The following is a 20,892-nucleotide window of genomic DNA, read 5'->3' as shown; positions in this document are numbered from 1 at the left end:
TATACCACAGTCACCTGAAGAAATTGATAAAGAGGAAAGATCTGAGACAGATGCCAAGAAAAATAGTGATGAGCCAGGAGATGACACTGACGTGTTCACTGAGAAGCATTCAGAAAATCTTTTTCAGAGAACAGAAGTTCTGGCAGGTAAGGCGTACTTTGCCAAGGTCCCTTTCACCAGAAATGACATAGAAAATACAGTGGTGATCCATATCAAATGTCAACATTTATGTTTTTCTGGTAGGTTCTTAAAGCATCAGACATTTCTGTGGAGTAGCCAGTGGTTTATTTGAGGAGAATGAGATGGGCATCTTTTGGAGTTATTTAATAGCTAAGCCAGCAGCTAATTGTTTCGACACCCAAAGTTGAATACTGCCTACTGAGCATCTGGAGCTTCCACAGCTCAGGAAGGGAGTTGCAATTTGGATCAATACCTGTGGTGCAGAAATGTGTTTCTCACTCCCAAGAGCACAGAGGGGCACTGTCTGGAAGCAGCTGACTGCAGGGAGGGAGGGAGGAAAGGAAGCCATGGACAGAGAGAGAGGCAAGGGGATGGAGGGGTAGGGAGATCGCTGTCATCAGGATGCGAAGAATGCATTTCCATGCATAACCCAGGCACAGGGTGGCCACCAGTTTCACAGAGAGCGCTTGGGCTTGAGTGAGTGCAGCACTGGCTTTTTTTCTTTCTTTCTTTTTTCCAGTGTTTTTTTCTAAATGTGATCTTTCTTTTTTCTTCCTGGCCTAAGAACTGTGTTTATAGGCATATTTTTCCCTTTTGTCCCAGGAAGGGGATGTTGGGAGCCGAGAAAGGCAATAAAGGCTGCACAGTTTTGGACCTGATCTTTCTCTGAGCATAGAAATGTTGAGATAAAAATAGCATTAATAGCCACATCAGTGGAAGCATGCAGGTTTGCTTTTGAAGTTTAGCTGGAGTTGTTACTTTCTACATACTAGCAAGTACATGATGAATGTATTGCTTCTATTTCTAGAGTTATGTGAAATGTTCTTTCCTATTACTCATCATTACAAAATTCATTTTAGCCTAGAGTCACGGAGTAAAAACTGATGGAGAAATGGGATAATCCATTTTTTAGCTAGTGTAACAAAACAGTCCTCTTAAGGCTGAGAAGGTTACATCTTAACTGTTGAAAATTCAGTTTGAAAGGAAGTCAGGCTTTATTATAAATGAAGACTACTTCATGTTCTGGTAGCCCTATTAATTGAGGTTTTTGAACTGTTCTTCTTATTTTCTTAGACCTGTGGGTTGCTGGACCACTAACTCCTAGGTGGAATGTCCTTTTAAATGTTTTCCTTCAGAAAAACAAACAGAGGTTCTGAGAACATATTTCAGGGTACTAATAATCAAGACAGTTGCTCAATGGGTGCCATTTTCTGTAATTTGGAAATAATGGTAAACTCACTGTGTGAGCTGAAAAAGAAACGTGGTGCTGAACCTGTTCTTCTGGCATATTGTGAATCTCTGTTTCTTTCATTACAGCTGTTATTGCTGGTGGAGTTATTGGTTTTCTTTTCGCAATCTTCCTTATCCTGCTGCTGGTATATCGCATGAGAAAAAAGGATGAAGGCAGCTACGATCTTGGTGAACGTAAACCATCTAGTGCTGCCTATCAAAAGGCACCTACTAAGGAGTTTTATGCATAAAATTCCTATTTAGTGTCTCTATTTATGAGATCACTGAACTTTTTTAAATAAAGCTTTTGCATAGAATAATGAAGATTTTTTTGGTTTTTTCATTCAAGAGCCATTATGGCACCTTTATGATAAAAAATCCCATTGTATTTAAAACTTTTCATGTATTCCTTTAAAAATGTAAAATTAGGACTTAACATTTGCAGTGTTCTGTGAATAACAGTGGCAAAGCATTATTTTATAAAACCATTGATGTTCACTGAATCATTTTTAAAACTTTATGCATAAATATAAAATAATGAAAATGATTGTTTTATCCTATGGTTCAATGAAAGTTGTTTAATTTTTGTCAGCATGTCTCAGATTGATCTTACAAGTTAGTTTTTATTTCATTAATTTATCTGTTTCCAAAAAAAATGCCTTTTGTAGTTGTCATGGTGCAATTTGTCTTCGGATAATTCAGATAACAGTAACTTTTAGTGTAAATGTAATTTTTCAGCTATGTAAACTTTAACCTCCACTTTGTATAAATTTAAGTGTCAGAATATCAATTTTACACTTTGCATTGTTCCTCAGCGTACCTGTAGCTTCAGTGAGATTTGTAACAGCAAATTAATGTGTAAAATTGGATTATTACTACAAACTGTATAGTCGTATTCTTACTAAACAAATCTTCTGTAAGGAAGATTTGAAGTAAGCTACTGACAAACCTAAGCAAACCCAAAGACTCTAACAGTATTTTGAGAAGTTGCTGCAGATTTCTATGGCCACTGTATTTGTTAATTATTTGCAATTTGAAGGTACAAGTAGGGGTTTAAATTTTTGTTCTTTAAAAATGCATTTAAGTTGTAAACGTCTTTTAAAGCCTTTGAAGTGCCTATGATTATATGTAACTTGTCGCAGACTGGTGTTAATGAGTATATAACAGTAAAAGAAAATGTTGGTATTTTATAAGCACAGACAATTCTAATGGTAACTTTTGTAGTCTTACATGGATAGACATAATTGTAATTTGGGAACATAAACACTACTGAATAAATCATGTGGCCTAATACTGAGAATTCCATTGTGATATACTTTTGTACGTTTTTCATTTTATGACTACTTGGTTATGTTTTAATGTCACAAATTACATCTATTAGATCTTAGAAATCAAGACCAAAAGAAAGAAAAAAGCTGTTCATAAGGCTGATTCTTGGACCAGATTTATTGCTGAAATGGCAGGGAAAACCTGGGGTGTTTAAGTGTTACATCTGGTGTATGAATTATGAGTCATTAAACCTTTGCATTATATTTAATGGCAGAATTGACACAAACCTGTTCTTCCTGCAAGCTGTTTTCAGTGCTGTAAAATTCAAAGGAGTACCAGTCTAATTTATTATGTATATCAGTTCTTGATTTTGTTGTTTGGGTTTGTTTTCCCCTACCTTTTGGAGAATTTTGTTTTATTCTGCTCGGACTCCAGCAGAAGAACTGAGACAAGTGGAATCTATCTTCATAAGAGAAGAAAGAAATATTCCAAGTAGAAGAGAAAAGGCTCTGTTGCTTAGACCACAGATAGGTATTGGATAGAGGGACATGTGGAGAAGATGATAGTCTGCCTCCCTACATTATGCTTTGTAAGACAAATGGCTTTGTCTTCTGGTCTGTTAATTCTCACTTTTCTGATTTTGAAATTTCCAAAATAGCTGTTCAGAATGTCAAATCGAACTGGTTCTCAGAAATAGCAATGTATTGTAAATAAGATCTGGTAGCTCTTCGGATAGGAGTTGCATAACTTGTATTTGTTGCTGTCCCAAATTCAGTGGTCATTTAGGAAAAATGAAAGCTATCCTGCGCTAAAATATTTAATATATTGCTTTTTAAATTACTTACATTTACTGGCAGTTTTTTAAAGCCATACAAGTTCATCAAGTAAAAACAGGGTAAGAATTTAACAGGTATATCTTATTGTGCAATATTTAGTGAAATTCAATTAGTAAAATAACTGCTTGAAATAACTGTGCCAAGAAAAGAAAATTTCTGGCAAATGCTGTGCCACTGCTGTAAAATAAAGCATTTGTTAAAGTGCCAAAATAAAGTCTACCATGCCTAAACTAATACTTTATTTGTATAGTCTGACATCCAGTTTTTTGAAGCCCACTTTGCTTAAGGTAGATCTGAATTTTCTTTAAGGGTATAATGAATATCACTGTAAGTATAGTTATAAATATTAAACACTAGATATATCTCCTCCTTCACAAGCAAATTGATATTAAAATCTTTTTTCTTTATGAATTTCATACTGTCTCTATACCTAAAGTACAGGCCATTTTACCCTCTATAGACATCTGTTCCAATTATCCTGGCTATCAAATTTTATGCTTTTCTGGTTCCTCCTGCATCTGCTTACAAGCAGCAATGGTAAAGTGTTTCAGCTCTATCTCACTTCTCTTCTTGTTTTTTCCCCCCCTACACATCCATTACCTTCTCTGTTATATGCAGAAGAGGTGTAACCCTTCAGCTATGTACACATACTTCACAAAGCATCTCAGTCCTCCCCTTCCTCCCACCCTCCCAAACAGAAACCTGAAACATTTTTAACATGCAGTAGGCATGTTAATAGCGTTTATTATCTTTTGATCTCTTTTCCTTTCTGTTTTCAATGCCAAACTATACTATTAGAGTAAAATTCTGACAGAGCTATCATCTTGATTATAAACAATTGGTTCAGTTTTCATCAATTTGAAAAACAGGCTGATGCAGATATCCGTCTTCTAGCAACGCTATTCAAAAGAAAGCGGCAGCTGAATGCCCTTCTCTTGCACTGAGACTTCCTAGCATTAGTTGGGCTTCAGTTTTGCTCCCCTTTGTTGTCGCCTTCCTGGATGTGTTTGTAGCAATACTCTGGCTACTAATGGATGTTGCTGGGCAGCTGCGAGTCCCAGTGCCAAGCGGTGGGTGCTCCCCCTCATGCCTGCAGCGGCATCTGCATCTTGGGGATGGCTTTTCCTAAAGACTGTTGGCTGTTCTCCACTGGAGCTGCTGGAGCAACTGCCGAACTCCTCAGCAACCTGTTACAGCGTTTCCTTGTGACTGATATGCTATAGTAGTTACCTAAATGCCATTTGCTTTGATTTACTCTGGGTTATAAATGGTTACTTCCTTTTAGATTCCTTATAAATGAAGCCCAATGGAAGTTACCTAAAGTTTATGTTAAAAGAACTCTCTCACCTTTGTTTTATTCATGGAAAAATAATTTCAGAAGTTGACATCCTGGTTCCTCTGTCTTCTGGCTTTAAAAGTAGCTATGTTTACAGGCTGCATAGCTTCGTTTTTCTCTCTTTGAGCACTGCACTTCATTGAAGTTGGATAAATTAGAAACAAAACCCTGTAAATTGTCCTTTTGTTAGTAACTGATTTCCTAACAAGAAAAGAGTATATTCATAACTTTAGCTATATTTTGTTCCTTTTTTCCATAGACCTGTGTATTGAAATGATTAAGGAGTGCAGTCTTAAATGTCAAATACTATTTTTAAGCAACATATGGAATAGAGGGAACTTTTGTGTAAGGAAAGAAAGTATCCAGATAAATATAAGATCTAAACTATTGCTGTGAAGGGGATGATAGTATGTTTGGTATTGTATCCTCTGTTCAAGTAAGCAAACAGGCAGAAAGGAAAAGAAAAATGAGAGGAAAGACTTCTCTAAGACAGAAAACTTATTTTATAGAGAAATAATACAGCAAAATAATTATTTAAACTTGCAATCAGTTATATTTGTTACTTAGTATTTGCTTAATCAAACTGGTGTAACTTCTTTCAAGGAACTTACAATGTTGGTGTCCATTTTTAATGAACATTATGAACTATGAATTTTAATAAATTTTTAATGTTAGTTTCATTACATTTAAGCTCTCACATAGTTGATGAACCTTGATGTGAAAACTTAGTCCTGTGAACTGTTAGAGGATTCCCTGTCTGTAACTTTCTTCTGGTTCAGGAAGCATGACTTTGATATGCAGTTTGTCCAAGAAAAGAGACTGCAAGTATCCCTCTTCCTGGCGCACGTTCTGGTCCTGGGATTGTTTGTGACTGTAACAGAACTGGTTTGCTAAGGAATTGGCATGGGAGCCCAGGGCTGCTGACACATGCATCTTATTTCCTACTGAATCCTCCGATGACCAGGTGTTGGGTTCAGCTGTGTGGGTGGGAAGCAGAGGAGGCTGTAACTCAACCCTGCTAGTGGAAAAGATTCTCTGTAGAGATTTCTTCCCCTGAGAAGTAAAGTTAGTTGTGTATTTTTGCTTTAAAAATAAACAAATGATAAAACTTCAACTCTGTATAGCTAGAAATGGAAATGTGGTCTCCTGCCCTGACCCCGTGAACCAATCTCACATGTGCATCAGATGTGCAGAGTAGCCTCTCATGTGGGTGGAGATGGTACAGATCTCTCCCTGTGTTTTGCAGTATAACTGGAGAAATGAATTTGAGGTGAGTGAAAAGAAAGGCAGAAAGAAAAACTGCCCTGACAGTACAGGTTTCCCCCTGGAAGTCACAAGCAATTTTGCTGTCTCGAGTTGTTGCCATCACACTGATTTGCTCTTTACAGAGAGAATCTGTATGCAGGAGAGTGGGCTGATATTGGTGTCATATCCTAGAGACTCTTTCAGTTGCACACAGCTACCCAGCAAGTTAGAGAGCTGTGCTACCTGCTGCTGATACTGCCAGTCTCAGCTTCTGCCAGTTACTTGCTCTCCCAGATTTGCAGAGGAACTGCTACAGCAAAATGTGTGGAGTATCTGCAGGGTTGACCCTGTGCTCCTGCTGCTATCCCTGGGAGGTACTGAAAAGGTAGCAGGAGGCAAAGACTAGGGGGTTGCATTGCACTTGGAAAGCTCTTGGCTTGGTGGAAAGGAACAGATGTGATGTGCCACTGGGTGTTTGCAGCTGAGACATGCTGTTGGGTACTGAAGCAATTGCCATTTCTTTTCTCTGTGTTTGGGAGTTGTCAAGCTTGCACCAGTCCCAAATACTTTTAAGTTAAAAGTGTTTACAGCCTGCAGAGCTTTTCAGTTTTTAAATTAATGTCGTGGCTTAAAAAGTCTGTTGTAGTCAGGCTGGGGCTGAAGACCACAGCCTCTCACAGCTGAAGGTCAAGTCAAGAGAATTCCTCCAGTCTGGCAGTTCTGCCCCAGCCTTGACTGGGAGGGAGTAGGAATGCCTGTAGGAAACTAAGCTCAGTGGATGAACAAGTTCTGTATCCTGGTTACCCATCCACCCTGTATGTCCAGATGTAGTCTTAGAGTCTGAACAAAGCTTGGTGCTCATCTTTTTATGCTCCTGCAGTGGAACTAGAGCTTTCTCTAAATACTGCAGCTTCCCAGAGGGTACCAAAGAGCAATGGGAACAGACTTTCTTTTTGATGTTTTTGTGTCATAACCCATGATACTAACACTCATCTCCCTCCTACTCCCCTTTCTAAATATAACAGCACAGGAGAAGTCAACAACCATCACACTAAACAGTACTGAAAGAATGTAAAACAGTCTAAAGTTCAGTTTTCATCATTCATCCCTATAATTTTCATCACCACAGAACTAACAGAAGAGTCTCTTGCAAGAGAAAGAAAGAAGTGAAGTGTGTACTTCGTTCTGGACCAGCTCACAGTGCCAGCTGAGCTCATGCTGACTAGGAAAAAAGTCATCTTGTGAAGGAACAGCTTCTGGGACTGAGTCTTAGATTGTCGATGGCATATTTTAACTTCTGTTCAGACTGGAAAGCTTGAATGAAGGACTCTTCTTTGGCCTGGTGCCTTGCTTCCAGGTTAGGGGCTTTGTAACCTTCATACCTTTGGTGGAAGACTTTAAAAACAGTTCTAGTAAATCTTCATTATCTGCAACTTGTGGGGAAAAGCTCCCCCGAGGGTCACAGTAAATTTAAATTACTGATTTTACTTATAATTCAAGCAGTAGCAGGAAACCTTGATTTAAGTCACCAGCTTTTACCATGTTTTGCATATGCTTAGTTATTTTCCAAAAGAATGTTGGTTTTCAATGGTTAGTAAAGAAGAAGACTTGTTAACTTGTTACTAAACATGGCACCTCTTTTTGCTGTGCAGGAGCATATGCTATCTAGATATTTATACAGTTACATAGCTTAACATATATTAAGTTATATTGTAGTTTTTCCATTTTGTTCTACGAAAATGGTAAATAAACATTGATTTCAATCTGTTTTTTGATGAAAATTGAAATTTCATTAAGAATGCAAAAAATTAGCCCTTCTTAATAAGAAAAATATATTAGACACATCAGAGCAAAGTTCATCAAAAACATATTTTGACTTTAAAGCATATGCATTTATTGAAAATAACCTACTTATTAGGCAAAATTTTTGGTAGTTACTGAATCGAATGAACTGAGTAATTCCAATTGCAATATCTGTTAAGACTTTAAAAGCAGTCAGTGGGTTTTGGTCTTTTATTTTTTTCTCATAGGTTGGAAGAGCAGAAGGTTTCCTGCTTTTTCAGCTCATAAGTTGTTTTATCAAAAAAAAAAAAAAGCCTGAAAATGAAAAAAAGAGAATTTTATACCTACAGACAAGTCATCAAAGGGTCTGAAGCTTTTCTTTTATCATCTCAAAAACTGGGCACAGGTGCTCAGCCATCTGACTTTTTCATGGTTTGATTTTTGTAACAGCTCTGGCAGTAAGAAATCAACTTTTCTCTGCCAGTCTGTGCTTTTTATAACAGACATTCAATCACTAAAGGCTAAGCAGAATTTTACTTCACCCTTTCCTGCTGAGACTTTTAATGCTGATTCTTAAGATGCAAGTACTGTTTTTTCTTGATTCTTTCAGTTCCCCCTCAGACCTGCTCTTCCATTTCTCCGTTGGTCAGTGCCCATGCTTCCCTAGTGCAGTTGGTGTGCTCTTTCCTATACCTGGATATGTGTCCATGAAGATCTGAGAGCCACTAAGAAATACTGTATCTACTCTTAAATGAGCAATATGTGATTTTACACAAGCTGTTAGTGTATCATGTCACTTTTCAGTATGTGTATCAAATCTTTCAAATGGTGATCTGAAAGACTGCAAATTTGAGTAAGAATCATATCATGTTCTAACTAGAGGATCAGAAGAGGTGGACAACTTTTTCCACTGTCTGCAGTAGTTAGACTCCAAAACTGAATTTACTTTTGACAGTGAGTTACACATTGGCTGTCTTGCAAAATCACAGTTTTTCACGTGCTATAATGCTATATTATTTCTACTTGACTTGGACAGCCAGCCAAAATTCTGAGTCTTGTAGATAAACCTAGTCAGAAGGAGATATTGGTAAATCTAGGTCTCAAATCTTGCACCCTTACACAGAATAGGGAGTTATCTCTTTGCATTCAAAACCCATCATGCACAAACCTTTCTCATTTCTAAACCTGTTCAGATAGCAACAAACTATCTTGGCACTCAGTTTCTGTCTGTGGCTAGTATCTGCCGCTCAAGGAACACTCCCCTTCTCGGGACAACAGTTGACCAAAGTGCCCTTACCTAGAGCTATCAAACTCCTGCTCTGCGGTACCTCCACCTCAGTTTTGGGAGCATATTTTATCCACCTATCCTACATGAAGACTGTCTGTAGTGTTTTTAACACACTTCAACCCAGACCCTGGCACTGTCGAAGGAGTAATTATATTTTCATGCTTGGACAGGAGGCTGCACAGGTATAACTCTGGGTATTCTTTGAACTCACCATTACGGCTGATGAGTTACAAATAAAGGGCTGCTTTGATACATGGTGGGATAAAGGATTCCGTTTACTCCAGTCCATATATCCAGGAAGAAAAGATGTATTTTATTTGGATTTTTAGAAGTATCTATGGATTTAAACTTGTTTGGGACAAATCTGTGAATAATTTGAACCTGGATTTCATCATCACAAAATATTAGGATATTATGCTATCCCAATAAAGGATACATACCTGTTGTGGAGAGAGCTGCTGATATTTAATGTGCATGGAGATGGAAAGTGTTTATAGTTGAATTCCTTCAGCATAAGGAAAGTTATTTAGAGTAGTATTATTTAATGTGTTTTTAATGCAAATATATGATAATTGATGCCAGGCATCCATATGCCTTTGCTTTGTAAATACGGGGGTGAAGGAAGGCTCCTTCGTGTATATTGCTGGACCAACTGCTACTTGAAGCCTGCCCATAGGAATAGAACGGGCTCTTTGGGTCTCTGGTGTTGCAGCAAGTGCCCATGCACTGTCCTCCCACAGTGACACCACAAGTCACAGAGTTTATAAGGAGATTCAGGTGGGAACAATTTCCACCAGTGCTTAACAAAAATGCTTCTGTGGTTATGTTAAAGATACTGCCACTCAGAACAATCTTGTCATAATCTGCAGGAGAACTGGCACTACCAGACCATGTCTGTACTAGCAAGTTTTGCTGCCAGAACTTTTGTCAGGTTCTGAGTAGCTGGCATCACACATCCCTGGAGCATGTGTGTTCACTGCTGCTTTTGCCAGTGCTGCCTGCCCCACTGCAAAGGCTGTAACAGCAGAAGGCTCAGTAAGGACCCAGGGCTTGCAACTGCCAACATTACTCTGTTTTTGGAGCATGTGTATGGTGGCATTTTGCTGGTAGCTTTATGTTGGCTTGTGTTGTTCAGAGAGGAGATTTTATTTAAGCAAGAGGGGCTAAATTTTGTTGGTTTGCATCAACTCAGTATGAGAATACATGCAGACTTGAGGCAACTTGGGACAACTTCTGACAGTAAACTTGCAGAGCACTGCGCGTGTCTCAGCGAGGATGACTTCCAAGCAAGCACACCCTACCAACACAGGGTTTTCAGAGATTCTGCTCCCTACCTATGCTCTTGAAATATGAAAACAAGTGTCTCTGATAAAACAGCAGAAAACAAAGCAGGAATTGTGTGGAAGGCTAGATGCTATCAGCTACTTGCTGTTCTTCTTTCATAATCTCCTTACCTTTTACCCCACCATATGCACTAATTTGCTGCCAGGCTATATAAACAGAAAGACATAGAAGCCAGGATCAAGCTTGAACATTTTTTCCCAAGATGAGCGGAAAAACAGCACTTCATGGGAACTTAAGAATATTTCTTTTCTTCTCCTTTAACTGAGAAGGGAAAAGGAAATAAAAGCTGGGGTTTTTTTCATTAATTAGCAGTCCATATTTACCTGCCTACAATGGAAAGCACCAACGAGAAACTTTAAATGAAGAAAACACCTTCCAGTAGTACTAAAATACAGTGTGGACCCTTAGGAGACAGAGCTGAAAAATGGTAAATACTTCAGTAAAATAAACAAATGTAATAAAATTGAGAGCATGCTTATAAAGAAGGGTAGCTGGTATACCGGTAATTCCTTCAGGCTGGTACAGTGTGCTCCCACTTCAAACACCTTTTGTGTTTGGACCTGTGCTGGCAGCTTAACAAAGGAATCTCATACTTTCTTCCCTCCCCACTTTACATAGTAATTAGTATGTGAATATGCTTGTGATTTATTCATATTATTTTAATGTAAAAGCGTTTTAGAGACTTCAGTGAAGTTGAGGACACCACTGGAGCAGTTCTTGTTCCAGAAAATATGCAGTCTGAACAGACTAGAAAAACAAAGCACAGAGAAATAATGTCATTCCCTCTGCATGTATGGAGAAGCATTGTATCAAACTGTCACACTGGAAGAGATTCAAGATTCATTCATAACAGAAGGTGAAAGAATTCAGCAGTAGGTAAGTGTCATCTGTCCTCACATGAGATTTCATTCCCCTTTCTAGGCACTAGATATTGGCTTATTCCCTGAAGCACAAAATTATAATCTGATAATTCTGTTTATTTTTGACATCCATATATAACCAATCCCTTTCTTGAATGTTAAGTTCTTTACTCTGATGCTATTGTAATTATACCACCCTTATAAAGATACATGTGTAGGTGGAACTTCAAGCACTTGAATAGTCTTAATGAGTTCAAAAGTATGCGAGGTGGATGACACGGGTGCTTTCAGCATGGGGCCTAGGAGTTTGCCCAGTATAGTTTATAAACTCTGGGAAATACAGGTCTCCTCAGCTCCAGCCTCTCCCCGATTTACAATCACAGTCCCTAGGAGGGAAGAAAAGTAATCTGAAAATCTTCAAGCTGCAAACTAAAGGAAAACATAGATTATGTATTTAGTGAATAATGCAAAATATGAGCAAATTATGTAAAGGATCGGTATGGTGGAAATACCTTTCCTCGGGCTAGTGGGTATTGATGCGTTTCAAACCCAGGAACAGATTTGTGCATGTTGCTGGCTAAAGAGAATTGGGAGGTAGAGCTCTAAGTGTTGTTACATCTCTTCACTGGCCCTTACCTACTGCTTCTCAGGCAAAGACAACAAAGAGATGAGCAGAGTGTTCTCCTCTTCCCTCTGAGCTGGGATTATGGACAACAATACCGGGATTTCTCCATCCTTCTCACTATTTGATGACGGTGAAAAAAGATGGCCCATTATTACTCATCTTTCTAACTCCTTGACTGTGGAAGGATCAATAAAAGAAGCTAATTCAGGTAAAAATAATGGGAAAGAGGTTTTGGGAAATACTTTAATTGTAATAGGAGAAAATGAGAGAAGGAATCACTCCCGGGAATCAACCCCAAACCTAAATTCAAATCCTAAAAGTGCACTTTTACATCAGCCCCCTCATGCAGACCTCTTTCTATCTCTCATGGGAAGCAAAAAGGAAAATCTAGCATGGGTGGTTAGGTTTAAGGCGTTGAGGGTGCAACAGCTACGCTTTGAGGAGGGAATACTCTCTGGTATGGCTTACAGCAGCATGTTGATAACTACTAATCACTGTGTATAACCTCCTTCCAGAGATACAGTCCCAGACTGCGACACAAAGCTCATAGGACAGGAAAAGTAAAGAATATACAGAAACCATAGGAAATAAGACAGATAGACAGGAAGCTCTTTGGTAACAATTTAGCTGTGTTTCATTTAAACAGTTATTTCATCATCCTCAGTGGATCAGAGCTCTCAAGAACCGTGGCAGTTTGAATCATTTAATAATAAATGTATTATTTCATCCCCCTGGAATGCTCTGTGATGTGTACAGAAGAGGACACAGCCCCAGCTGCAAGAGTTCATCATCTAGATTGAGCACTGAAAAATACAAGTGAAAAAAATACAAGCGAGTCGCCGGAAACAAACAGGTGGAGGGGTTGGGCTGGCATGGGCGGCCGTTACCCTACAAGAACGCCTCTCTCAAATCCCTCCTCCCCACACACTGGGGAGGAGCCCATGGGCATTACAGCCATTCCGTGGGGAGCGAGTTCATGAAGTGTGTATCAGAGGGAAATTCCTCACCGTCTCCCCGCTACAGCAGCTATTTTGGAAAGGCACCAAGGACTTTGATCCTAAATGCTTACCTGCAAGCACCTGCTTAAACGGCACTAATCAAGCGCTTCAAGCTAAGTGTTTGCAGATTAAGACGTACGTTTGTATTTTAAGATCTTATCTACAGAAGAAACTAAGCGCCTTTTGCAGGCACACCTCTGGGGAAACCAGCGCAGCGCTCGGCGCGCACGAGGCCCAACGCGCGAAGCAGCGGCCTCGCAGCGGTCCGGCTGGAAGCGGCCGTTAACGGTCACGCAGGGGTCGGCAGCCCCTCCGCCGCCGCCGCCGCCGGCGCGCGCGCCGCCTGCCCTCAGCGGGCGGGCGGGCGGGCAGCCCGGGGCGCTCCCTCCCGCCGGGGCAGGAAGCGCTGCGGGCCGCACGGGCTCCTTCCCGCCGGGCTGCCGCGGGTGGGGACGCGGCGCGCGGTGCCGCCCTGTCCCGCCCGCCCCCAGCAGGCGCGGCGGGGGCGGGGCGCGCTGGCGCCGCCGCGGCCTGCTGTGCCCGGGCTAGGTGCGTGCTCGCTCCCCCCCATCCCTCCCTCCTCCTCGCAGGGCGCGGGCGGGGGGCTGGGCCCGCGGTGGGGAGCGCTTGCTCGGGCCTTCCTGCGGCCGCAGCAGCGGTGCGACAGCGGCGCCGGCCCGCCCTGGGCCGGCAGTGCGTGCCCGGGCCCGGCTTGTCTCGGGGGGCGGCCATGGGACCGCGGGGCCTGGCATAGGTGCTGTCCCGCGGCCCCCGTCTCGGCGGCCCGCTGTGGGCGGCTGGGAGGGAGGGGGGAGGGAGGGAAGGAGGGAAGCGGCGGCCTCGCCGCTCCGCGGGCCCGTGGGTGCAACGCGGAGTGCGGCCTTCCCGTCTCGCTCTTTTTAACGGCAGTTAAGGGAGGAAAACAAACCAAAACGCCAAAAGCAAACGCTAGGTTGTAGTTGGCCGTAACGCACGTGCTTCGTGATGCACCATCAGCTTTAGGTGATGTATTTTAAGGCATTCTTGAAACGGCAGAGTTAAAAGCAAGCGGTGCAAGCAGTGTCACTAAGACAGCGATGCCGCCGGAAACCAGTGGAAGCAGTATCAGATGAATAAATCAGGTATTTGTTACATTTTATGGCACAGTTCATAGTAAAGAAAACCCAACACGTATAGTGGTTTTGTGCTTCTCAATAGGAAATTCTCATAACCAGTACGGATCAGATTTGTTTTGACAGGAACTTTATTAATTCTTCAAAGACTACTTTTTTCAGATTATGCAAATAAGAGAAGTATTCCAGAAAAAAGGCAGTTTATATATACACACATACACACATATAAAAACATACAGGAGATAGAAAAAAAATATTGTGAGTCCTGCAAGGTGAATCACACTTTTCTAAGAAAGCATTAAGTATTGAGGAGCCCTTTGAATTTAGGAAAGTATCTAGTGGTTGTGTCATTGACAAGTTACAAGTCACCTTTGAGGCATACTGGAGGGAAAGTTCAAAATATAACCACTGGCTTTTTGTTTATTGATTATTTCTTTCTTCCTTCAAACGCCAGAATCCTCGGGCCCTGACTTTCTGAATTGCTGAGCGAGCACCCGGAATGCCTACTCAGTAGCGGTGATGCATGGTCAGCACCTGAGATCAGGTCCACGTCTTTCTTGTTTGGTAGGCGTTGTTTTTCAAAGTTTTGCTTATCTGTCATTTTCACTCAGTTCGGAAGTGGATTAATTCTTACTGTTTCTGGAAATTGGTCCAAACCTGCTTGCCCATTTACATTAAAACACCGTAAGAGTGTTTTAATCTCTGTGGAAGAGGAGTGGGTGTGTGTTTTTTCTTGTAAAGCAACCTTGATGTGACTGTAAAACAGGTTCCGTGTGTGAGGATGGAAGGATTGCTTACATCTTTGTCTAGAAGGTGTCAATTTTAGCTGTGAGAGGTTCCTAAGATTTAAGATAGGAGGACAAAGGTTGCCCTTGATTTTGCCTTAGTTGTTTTTCTGCAAGTACAAAGGCTTCGTTAAAAGTAGTTCTCATGCTTAACTACTGTCATTCCTTAAAAAACACCTTTCAGTCTTGTCTGGTGTTCTTTCTGTTAGATTCTTACCTTGAATAAAACCTCCTTCTTTCCCCAAGGAAGCCCTACAAAAATCAACAAAACCTACCATATCCATGAAATTTCCTGGGTCTCTTGTTTCCTTGTAAGTTTTGACTCATTTCTTCAGATGTAACCACTCTAGCTTAGACAGTATGTATGAGTTGTATGTTGCATTCAGCATTAGTGTACCCAAACTTTAGTCTTTTTGATAAAGTCTTTACAGATACACTTCGATCAGAGCCAGTGCAGCTTTGCAGATTCATACTAAGCCTTTGTCTTACCAAATCTTGTTTCTTGGTGTTTAAAATATATATAATTCTTTTGAACAGCAGAACAATAAGATATTAAATCAGATAAGAACAGATTGCAAATCTGGGCTGAGGAAGAACAACCTGGCATTGACCCTTCTTGGGAGACATCTGTCAGTGAAAGCTCATATAAATTCTTATTTGTTTTGTAACATGGTTTTGCAAATGCTGCATGTACGCAATGCCAAATCAGGAAAGGAATCAACTTATACAGTCTCTTATTGTTGATATAATTGCACAAACTCATAATGCACATTGGATTCCTTTATTTATTCCTGCTATCATATATAAAACTTTCTTGCTTTAAGATTGAAGACTTTCTCTTGTCATTTCTATCTTCCTTTCTAGTTGTGGGAGGATGAAGATGAAGGATGGCAGTACATCTAAGAGATAGGAGCTGCAGGGGAGAAATATTTTGCTTTAAAAAGTACTTTGTACATAGAAATGTTTGAAACGATTACAATCTTGAAGCTCTACAGTTCTTTCTGTTCTGCCTCAACAGGAAATATTATCTGTCAAAAGCTACATTGCAGTAATCTTTCAGATTTTTGTTGCCACATGCCTGCAATAATCTCAAAGTACTGAATTAAATGTAAATTCTTTTCTTCAGTTTACCCTAAGACCCTTACATTCTCACTCTGATGGCGTAGTGAAATTTAGCTCTGATTCGTAACCTCCTAAATGCCAGTTACTTAATGAAGTCAGTATTTCTGACAGACTCTGTGGAGAATGTTCTGTTCTTTTTTGTTTTAGTTTTACAATAGAAGAAGAAATCGTGTGTCGGCTTCAAAAAAATGTTAGCCTTGTTAGCCTGTAGTTTTAAAAATTTCACTTTGGCTGCCTTGATCTCAAAAGAGTTTTTCTCTCTCTCTTTCTCTCTCTCTCTCTTTCTCTCTCTCTCTCTTTCTCTCTCTCTCTCTTTCTCTCTCTCTCTCTTTCTCTCTCTCTCTCTTTCTCTCTCTCTCTCTTTCTCTCTCTCTCTCTTTCTCTCTCTCTTTTTGAGATGGAGAGAAAGGACCAATGATCCAATGATTTTTTTTTTCTTAATGCAGACCATTGAGACACCCCTCTTATCTGGATTCCTTATTTCTATTCTGGCATTATTAATATGAATATTTTCTCAGTGCCTTCCAAATGTGATTGACATATGTCTGTTTGAAGAATTTTATCCACAGTGATTGTGAGGAAAAAAAAGTGAAAATTTCATTGGTGCTGTTGCTGCCAAAGAGGGAAGTAGAGGTATCTAATGAACAGGCATTCAGATTAAAACACATCTGCAAAAAATTAAGTTCATATATTTTGACAGAAGTGTGTTTGATTTACTGTATTTTCTTTTGCAGTTACTGGTTATGGTGTCTGATCCTTTACTCAAAATTAGTAGCAGTAAGTTTCCTGCTAGAATGCTGTGTATGAAAGGGGTGATATCACTTCTCCCCATCCCAATTCTTCTAGCTTTCATCGGTTCCACATACATTGATATCCTATGTCTTTAATTTTTGTGTTAGTTGTTTTCAGAGGAGGCACTTGACTATGAATTCAGATAAGACAAGTAAATCTAAAGTAATTTTGTGTTTCAAGTAGCCCCACAAAACAGTCTTTTGTAATATTATACATGTGACAATAGACATTTGAGGAAGAAATGTGCTTTTTTGAGGCCTTAAAATGAGACCTGAGCTAGTAGAGTCAGGTGGGAGAGCATCCACTTTTTTTTTTATTTGTAGCTGCTGAAGACCAAAGCATAAATTTGATTTGTCTGAAACAGTTTTCCCTATTAATCTCCTCAAGTTTTGAGATGAGCACTTCTGATCCTGTTGATACCTATTGTTCTGAATCACAGGGCTCACACTCTAGTGCTCTCGCATGTAGTGCTCTATTGTACAAAACTTGGGTGTTCTTCCATGATAGACTGCAAAACCACTTCTTTGAGTTTTAGGTTGTGGAGATTCTGTATTGCTTCGGAAGCAAAAAAGAATTATAAGATAATAACTTCTTTGAGGTTGATCATATACTGCAGTGGGCTATTAATATTTTCTGTTATGACAACTAGATAAAGCAGAAGAGTACATTACTGATCTCAGGTAATATAGTCAGTGCTGCAAAAAATATACAGAGAAGACAATTTCTCCCTCAGCAATGTGTTGTGAGATACCCCACAGGAAGACAAAGAGAACGTGATTCTAATTACTTGTTTAATTTGGTTGTCTTGAAACAGCTGTTAGGCAAGGAATCTCTGGAGGATGTTCAGAAGCAAAAAGGTCTTAGGAATAGGCTGGGAATATTCTGTGCCTAGGCTCTGAATTATAGCCTCTGTCAGATTTGGATGCAGCTGCTGCAGAGGTTACTTAGTACCCAAGCCACTCGCCCTGCCCCTTCGACAGAGGTTCTCATCCTGGTAGCTGAGGGGCCACAAAGAGCAGAGTTGCCTCCTCTTCAGGATGCAGCTCTGTGCCAGTGTAACCTCACCTAATCTGGGACTGCCAGTGTCCAACCCTAGTGCGAATAGTACGTTCTCATTGTCTCCTTTGGCACTAACTTACTGGTGCTAATGCTCATGATTAATTTCTGCAAACAAAGAATGAGTATGTTTTTCACTGGATTGTTTCCCAGAACCAACTTGTTGCCTGACCATAAGGGCAAAATTCTGGTGCAAGTGAGTGGCAATTTGGAGGGCAAAACCACAGTAGCTGTGACCTAGATGGGCTTAAGCCACAACTGATCCAAACTTTCTTTTGCTATAATCCATAGGCTATGAAAGAACACCTTCATTGATTTTAATGTGCATTATTACTGCAGCTAAGGGCTCTGAATCATTCTGTATTTTGGGCTTGCCTATTATGCCTGAAGAGAAGACTTGCAGAAAGAATAGTAGTGAGCAGGAATCTGTCTTTGGCCACCCTTCAGCGAGTTACCAAATGAGGAGGGACGTGCTTCTTTCCTGGAAGTGGTACCACCCAAGTCAGCCGATAAGCGGGAGACAGTCTTGCCAGATACCTTGCACTGCAGTGTTGCCTGGGGTACAGCATAACCACAATTATCAAAAAGACTAGGTATACCCAAATGCAACACATCCAGTATGGGTAGATCAGCTGGGGCTTTTGGGTAGTTGTCCAATTTTGGACTGCTCCTGAACCCCTGGGCACCTCTGGTTTGAACTGGTTGGGGAGTGAACATTTCCAGAAAACTGAGAGGATGGAGTGCTGTGAGGGACTTGGCGTGAGTCAGGCTTCCTGCAGTAACAAGTTCAAGGCTGGATGAGCTGGGGCTACTGATGTCTGGGTTTGGGTCTGGGTTCTAGCAAATCTGGTGATGATATAGGAGAAGTTAGTCAGGCTGGAAGAAATTTGGAGGGCGGGGGCAGCTTATGCAGAGCAGCCAAATGTCTCTTAGATTTTGCTACACTTGTAGGGGGTGAAAATAGCGTCTTCAGCATCACATCTAAATTTCGCTGGGACAATGAGTTGTGTTATTTCATTGGAAAAAGACGCACGGTCAGAATGGTATGATTGTCTTTCTGTGTTTACATGTGGCGGTAGGTGAGCTGAAAATATGTTTAAGCAAGTCTTTTTCCCTAGATGGAAAGGGATTTCCCAGTGCTGCTTTTTCTGTTTACAGTCCTCTATCTGCTCAAAGTCAGTCTGATTTTTTGGCCCAGAATATTGGTACCAACTAAAGATAATACTATTGACACAAAAGCATGAGTTATTTTATATTCTTAAGTGAGCTTGACTTACTCTTTCTCTAGTCTCGGAACTCAGTACAAAGAAAATGCTGATAGTTTTTTTTCACCCCGTGTTATTTGGGCTTGTATCATTTGTGAAAATTGCTTTATAGCTTAAGCTTTTAGGCTGAAAGAAGTTGATGCATATTTTAAGCTCTTTGATGGGTGTAAGGAGGAGCTATTATCTCTAGTGATATATCCTATGTATTCTTGGATCCAGATCATATGGCAAGTTTCATTTAAAGTAGAAGGATCAAAAAATCATACAAAGTGAATCCTGTTTTGCTTACTCTGAGGTTAAGTCAGGAGATAATCCAAGAATTAAAAACTATTTAGTCTATGATGTGTGTGTCTGTGAAACGTATTTGACATTTATATGCTCATTTATTTTTTAAACCAGTGCCATTTTCTTGTGATTGTGGCATAGCCATCTCATCAATATGTTATACACCAGACTTTTGTCAGACCCATTGTCGTGTCTTTGCAGGTCTCTAGGGTTTACCAAAGTTGCAGCAGTTACCTTTTGGGGGAGTAATATTCAAATTGGCATTTCATTTTCTAGTTCATTTTTCCTTTCACATACTATTTTATCTCCTTTGGCTTTTCCTCATTCTAGTGCTGGGAGACGTGGCACTTTTCCGTTTCTGCTTTTCTCAGTGTATTGGTATTAAAATTAAATGTAATCAGAAGCCTGTTTTCTGAAAATCCAGATCACAGATCCCAATAAAATAGCATGCAAACAGGAATGGGAGCATGGGAAAGTTCTTTTGAAGAATGTTATATAAAAATAACCGTTTTGAGTTTATGGGTATGTGAACTGTATGTAAAACAGATGCACCCTGGATAAATAGTAACAACTAGAGTGGGCATCTGCCTAATACAGCCTCCCAGATTTATCAAAATGAAATGAGCTGCCTAACATCTCCTGTCCCTACAAACAAATGGCATAGGACAGATGAAGCCAGCTAATACTAGCCTTATTCCTGGAAAACATTTTCATCTGTGGTGAGGTACAGCTGGACTGCTAGCTTGCAGGCATCACTGCAACAGCGGATGGTATTCTGTGCAAGCTCAGCTGCTCTCTTGGAAGCAGAAGGTAACTGTCTTGTTGTAGAAAGCCTTGGTCTAGGAATTAAATGGGAAAGTAAACTTAAGAAATGCAGGCTCCTTGCTGACCTTGCCTGCCCTCCAGATGTTCACATCTAAGTACTTTGTACTCAGCAAGTGGAGCTGTGGTAAACAGGGGGTAAGGAGTGTAGGATTAGCATTGCCAGCAGATCTGTACCAGTAGCTAACTGGGAAGTTGCTCTTGTCCAGGAGTGGAAGTAATAGGTAGTTCATTGCCCAAAGCACTGCTTATATCCTGGCCTGGCTTCTAAATATTTTTAAAGAAGAGCTTTCTGAGGAGTGACCTGAGTGTGAAAATCAGAGAAGTGCAGACAAAAGTGCTAAGGTTGGCATTCGGAAAGGAACACAACTTTGTCAAGAAAGCAGAGATGTCTTTTTGGCCGCTTCTGAACGAAGGAGCAGTTGTAATTTTATGTGAACGCTGCTCTGATCGGTTGCCCCTACTTGCAAACTAGTGTGAGTGATAAAATCAAACCCACAATTTATGTATTTGATCTTCCCATATCAGTTTCATTTTAATTTGGAATTGCATTTTAGTTCATGAAGACACTGACATTTACATCATCTGGATTCCCTGAAGGAGGCAGAGGCTGCATTGTACCCTCACACTAATAGCCCCAGAGCCCCAAATGTTTAAGTG

The 20,892-nt window shown here is 40.4% G+C and overlaps 2 protein-coding genes across 7 annotated transcripts in view; both read left to right on the top strand.

Moving 5' to 3' along the window:
* Nucleotides 1–3,756, top strand: part of SDC2 (syndecan 2) — a 63,061-nt gene extending 59,305 nt beyond the window's left edge. For both annotated transcript variants that reach the window (XM_064507698.1, XM_064507699.1), the window contains 2 exons: nucleotides 11–146; nucleotides 1,498–3,756. In XM_064507698.1, coding sequence (XP_064363768.1) covers nucleotides 11–146; nucleotides 1,498–1,661 — 300 coding nt within the window. In that variant the 3' untranslated portion in view covers nucleotides 1,662–3,756. The remainder of the gene's footprint in view (nucleotides 1–10; nucleotides 147–1,497) is intronic.
* A 9,194-nt stretch (nucleotides 3,757–12,950) lies between these two features.
* Nucleotides 12,951–20,892, top strand: part of CPQ (carboxypeptidase Q) — a 165,930-nt gene continuing 157,988 nt past the window's right edge. Inside the window, exons 1-3 of one of the 5 annotated variants that reach the window (XM_064507696.1) lie at nucleotides 13,422–13,542; nucleotides 14,011–14,114; nucleotides 14,560–14,669. Coding sequence is in view for 1 of the 5 variants with exons in the window: in XM_064507695.1 (XP_064363765.1) it covers nucleotides 14,102–14,114 (13 nt within the window). In the remaining 4 variants the exon portion in view is untranslated. Of the gene's footprint in view, nucleotides 13,129–13,419; nucleotides 13,543–14,010; nucleotides 14,115–14,559; nucleotides 14,670–20,892 lie in introns of those variants that run through there. The other 4 variants (XM_026099835.2, XM_064507695.1, XM_026099834.2 and 1 more) reach the window with 4 other exon arrangements.

The sequence above is a fragment of the Dromaius novaehollandiae genome, chromosome 2 (assembly GCF_036370855.1).
Source record: "Dromaius novaehollandiae isolate bDroNov1 chromosome 2, bDroNov1.hap1, whole genome shotgun sequence".
Classification (NCBI taxonomy): Eukaryota; Metazoa; Chordata; class Aves; order Casuariiformes; family Dromaiidae; genus Dromaius; species Dromaius novaehollandiae.
This window is presented reverse-complemented; position numbering and strand designations above follow the sequence as displayed.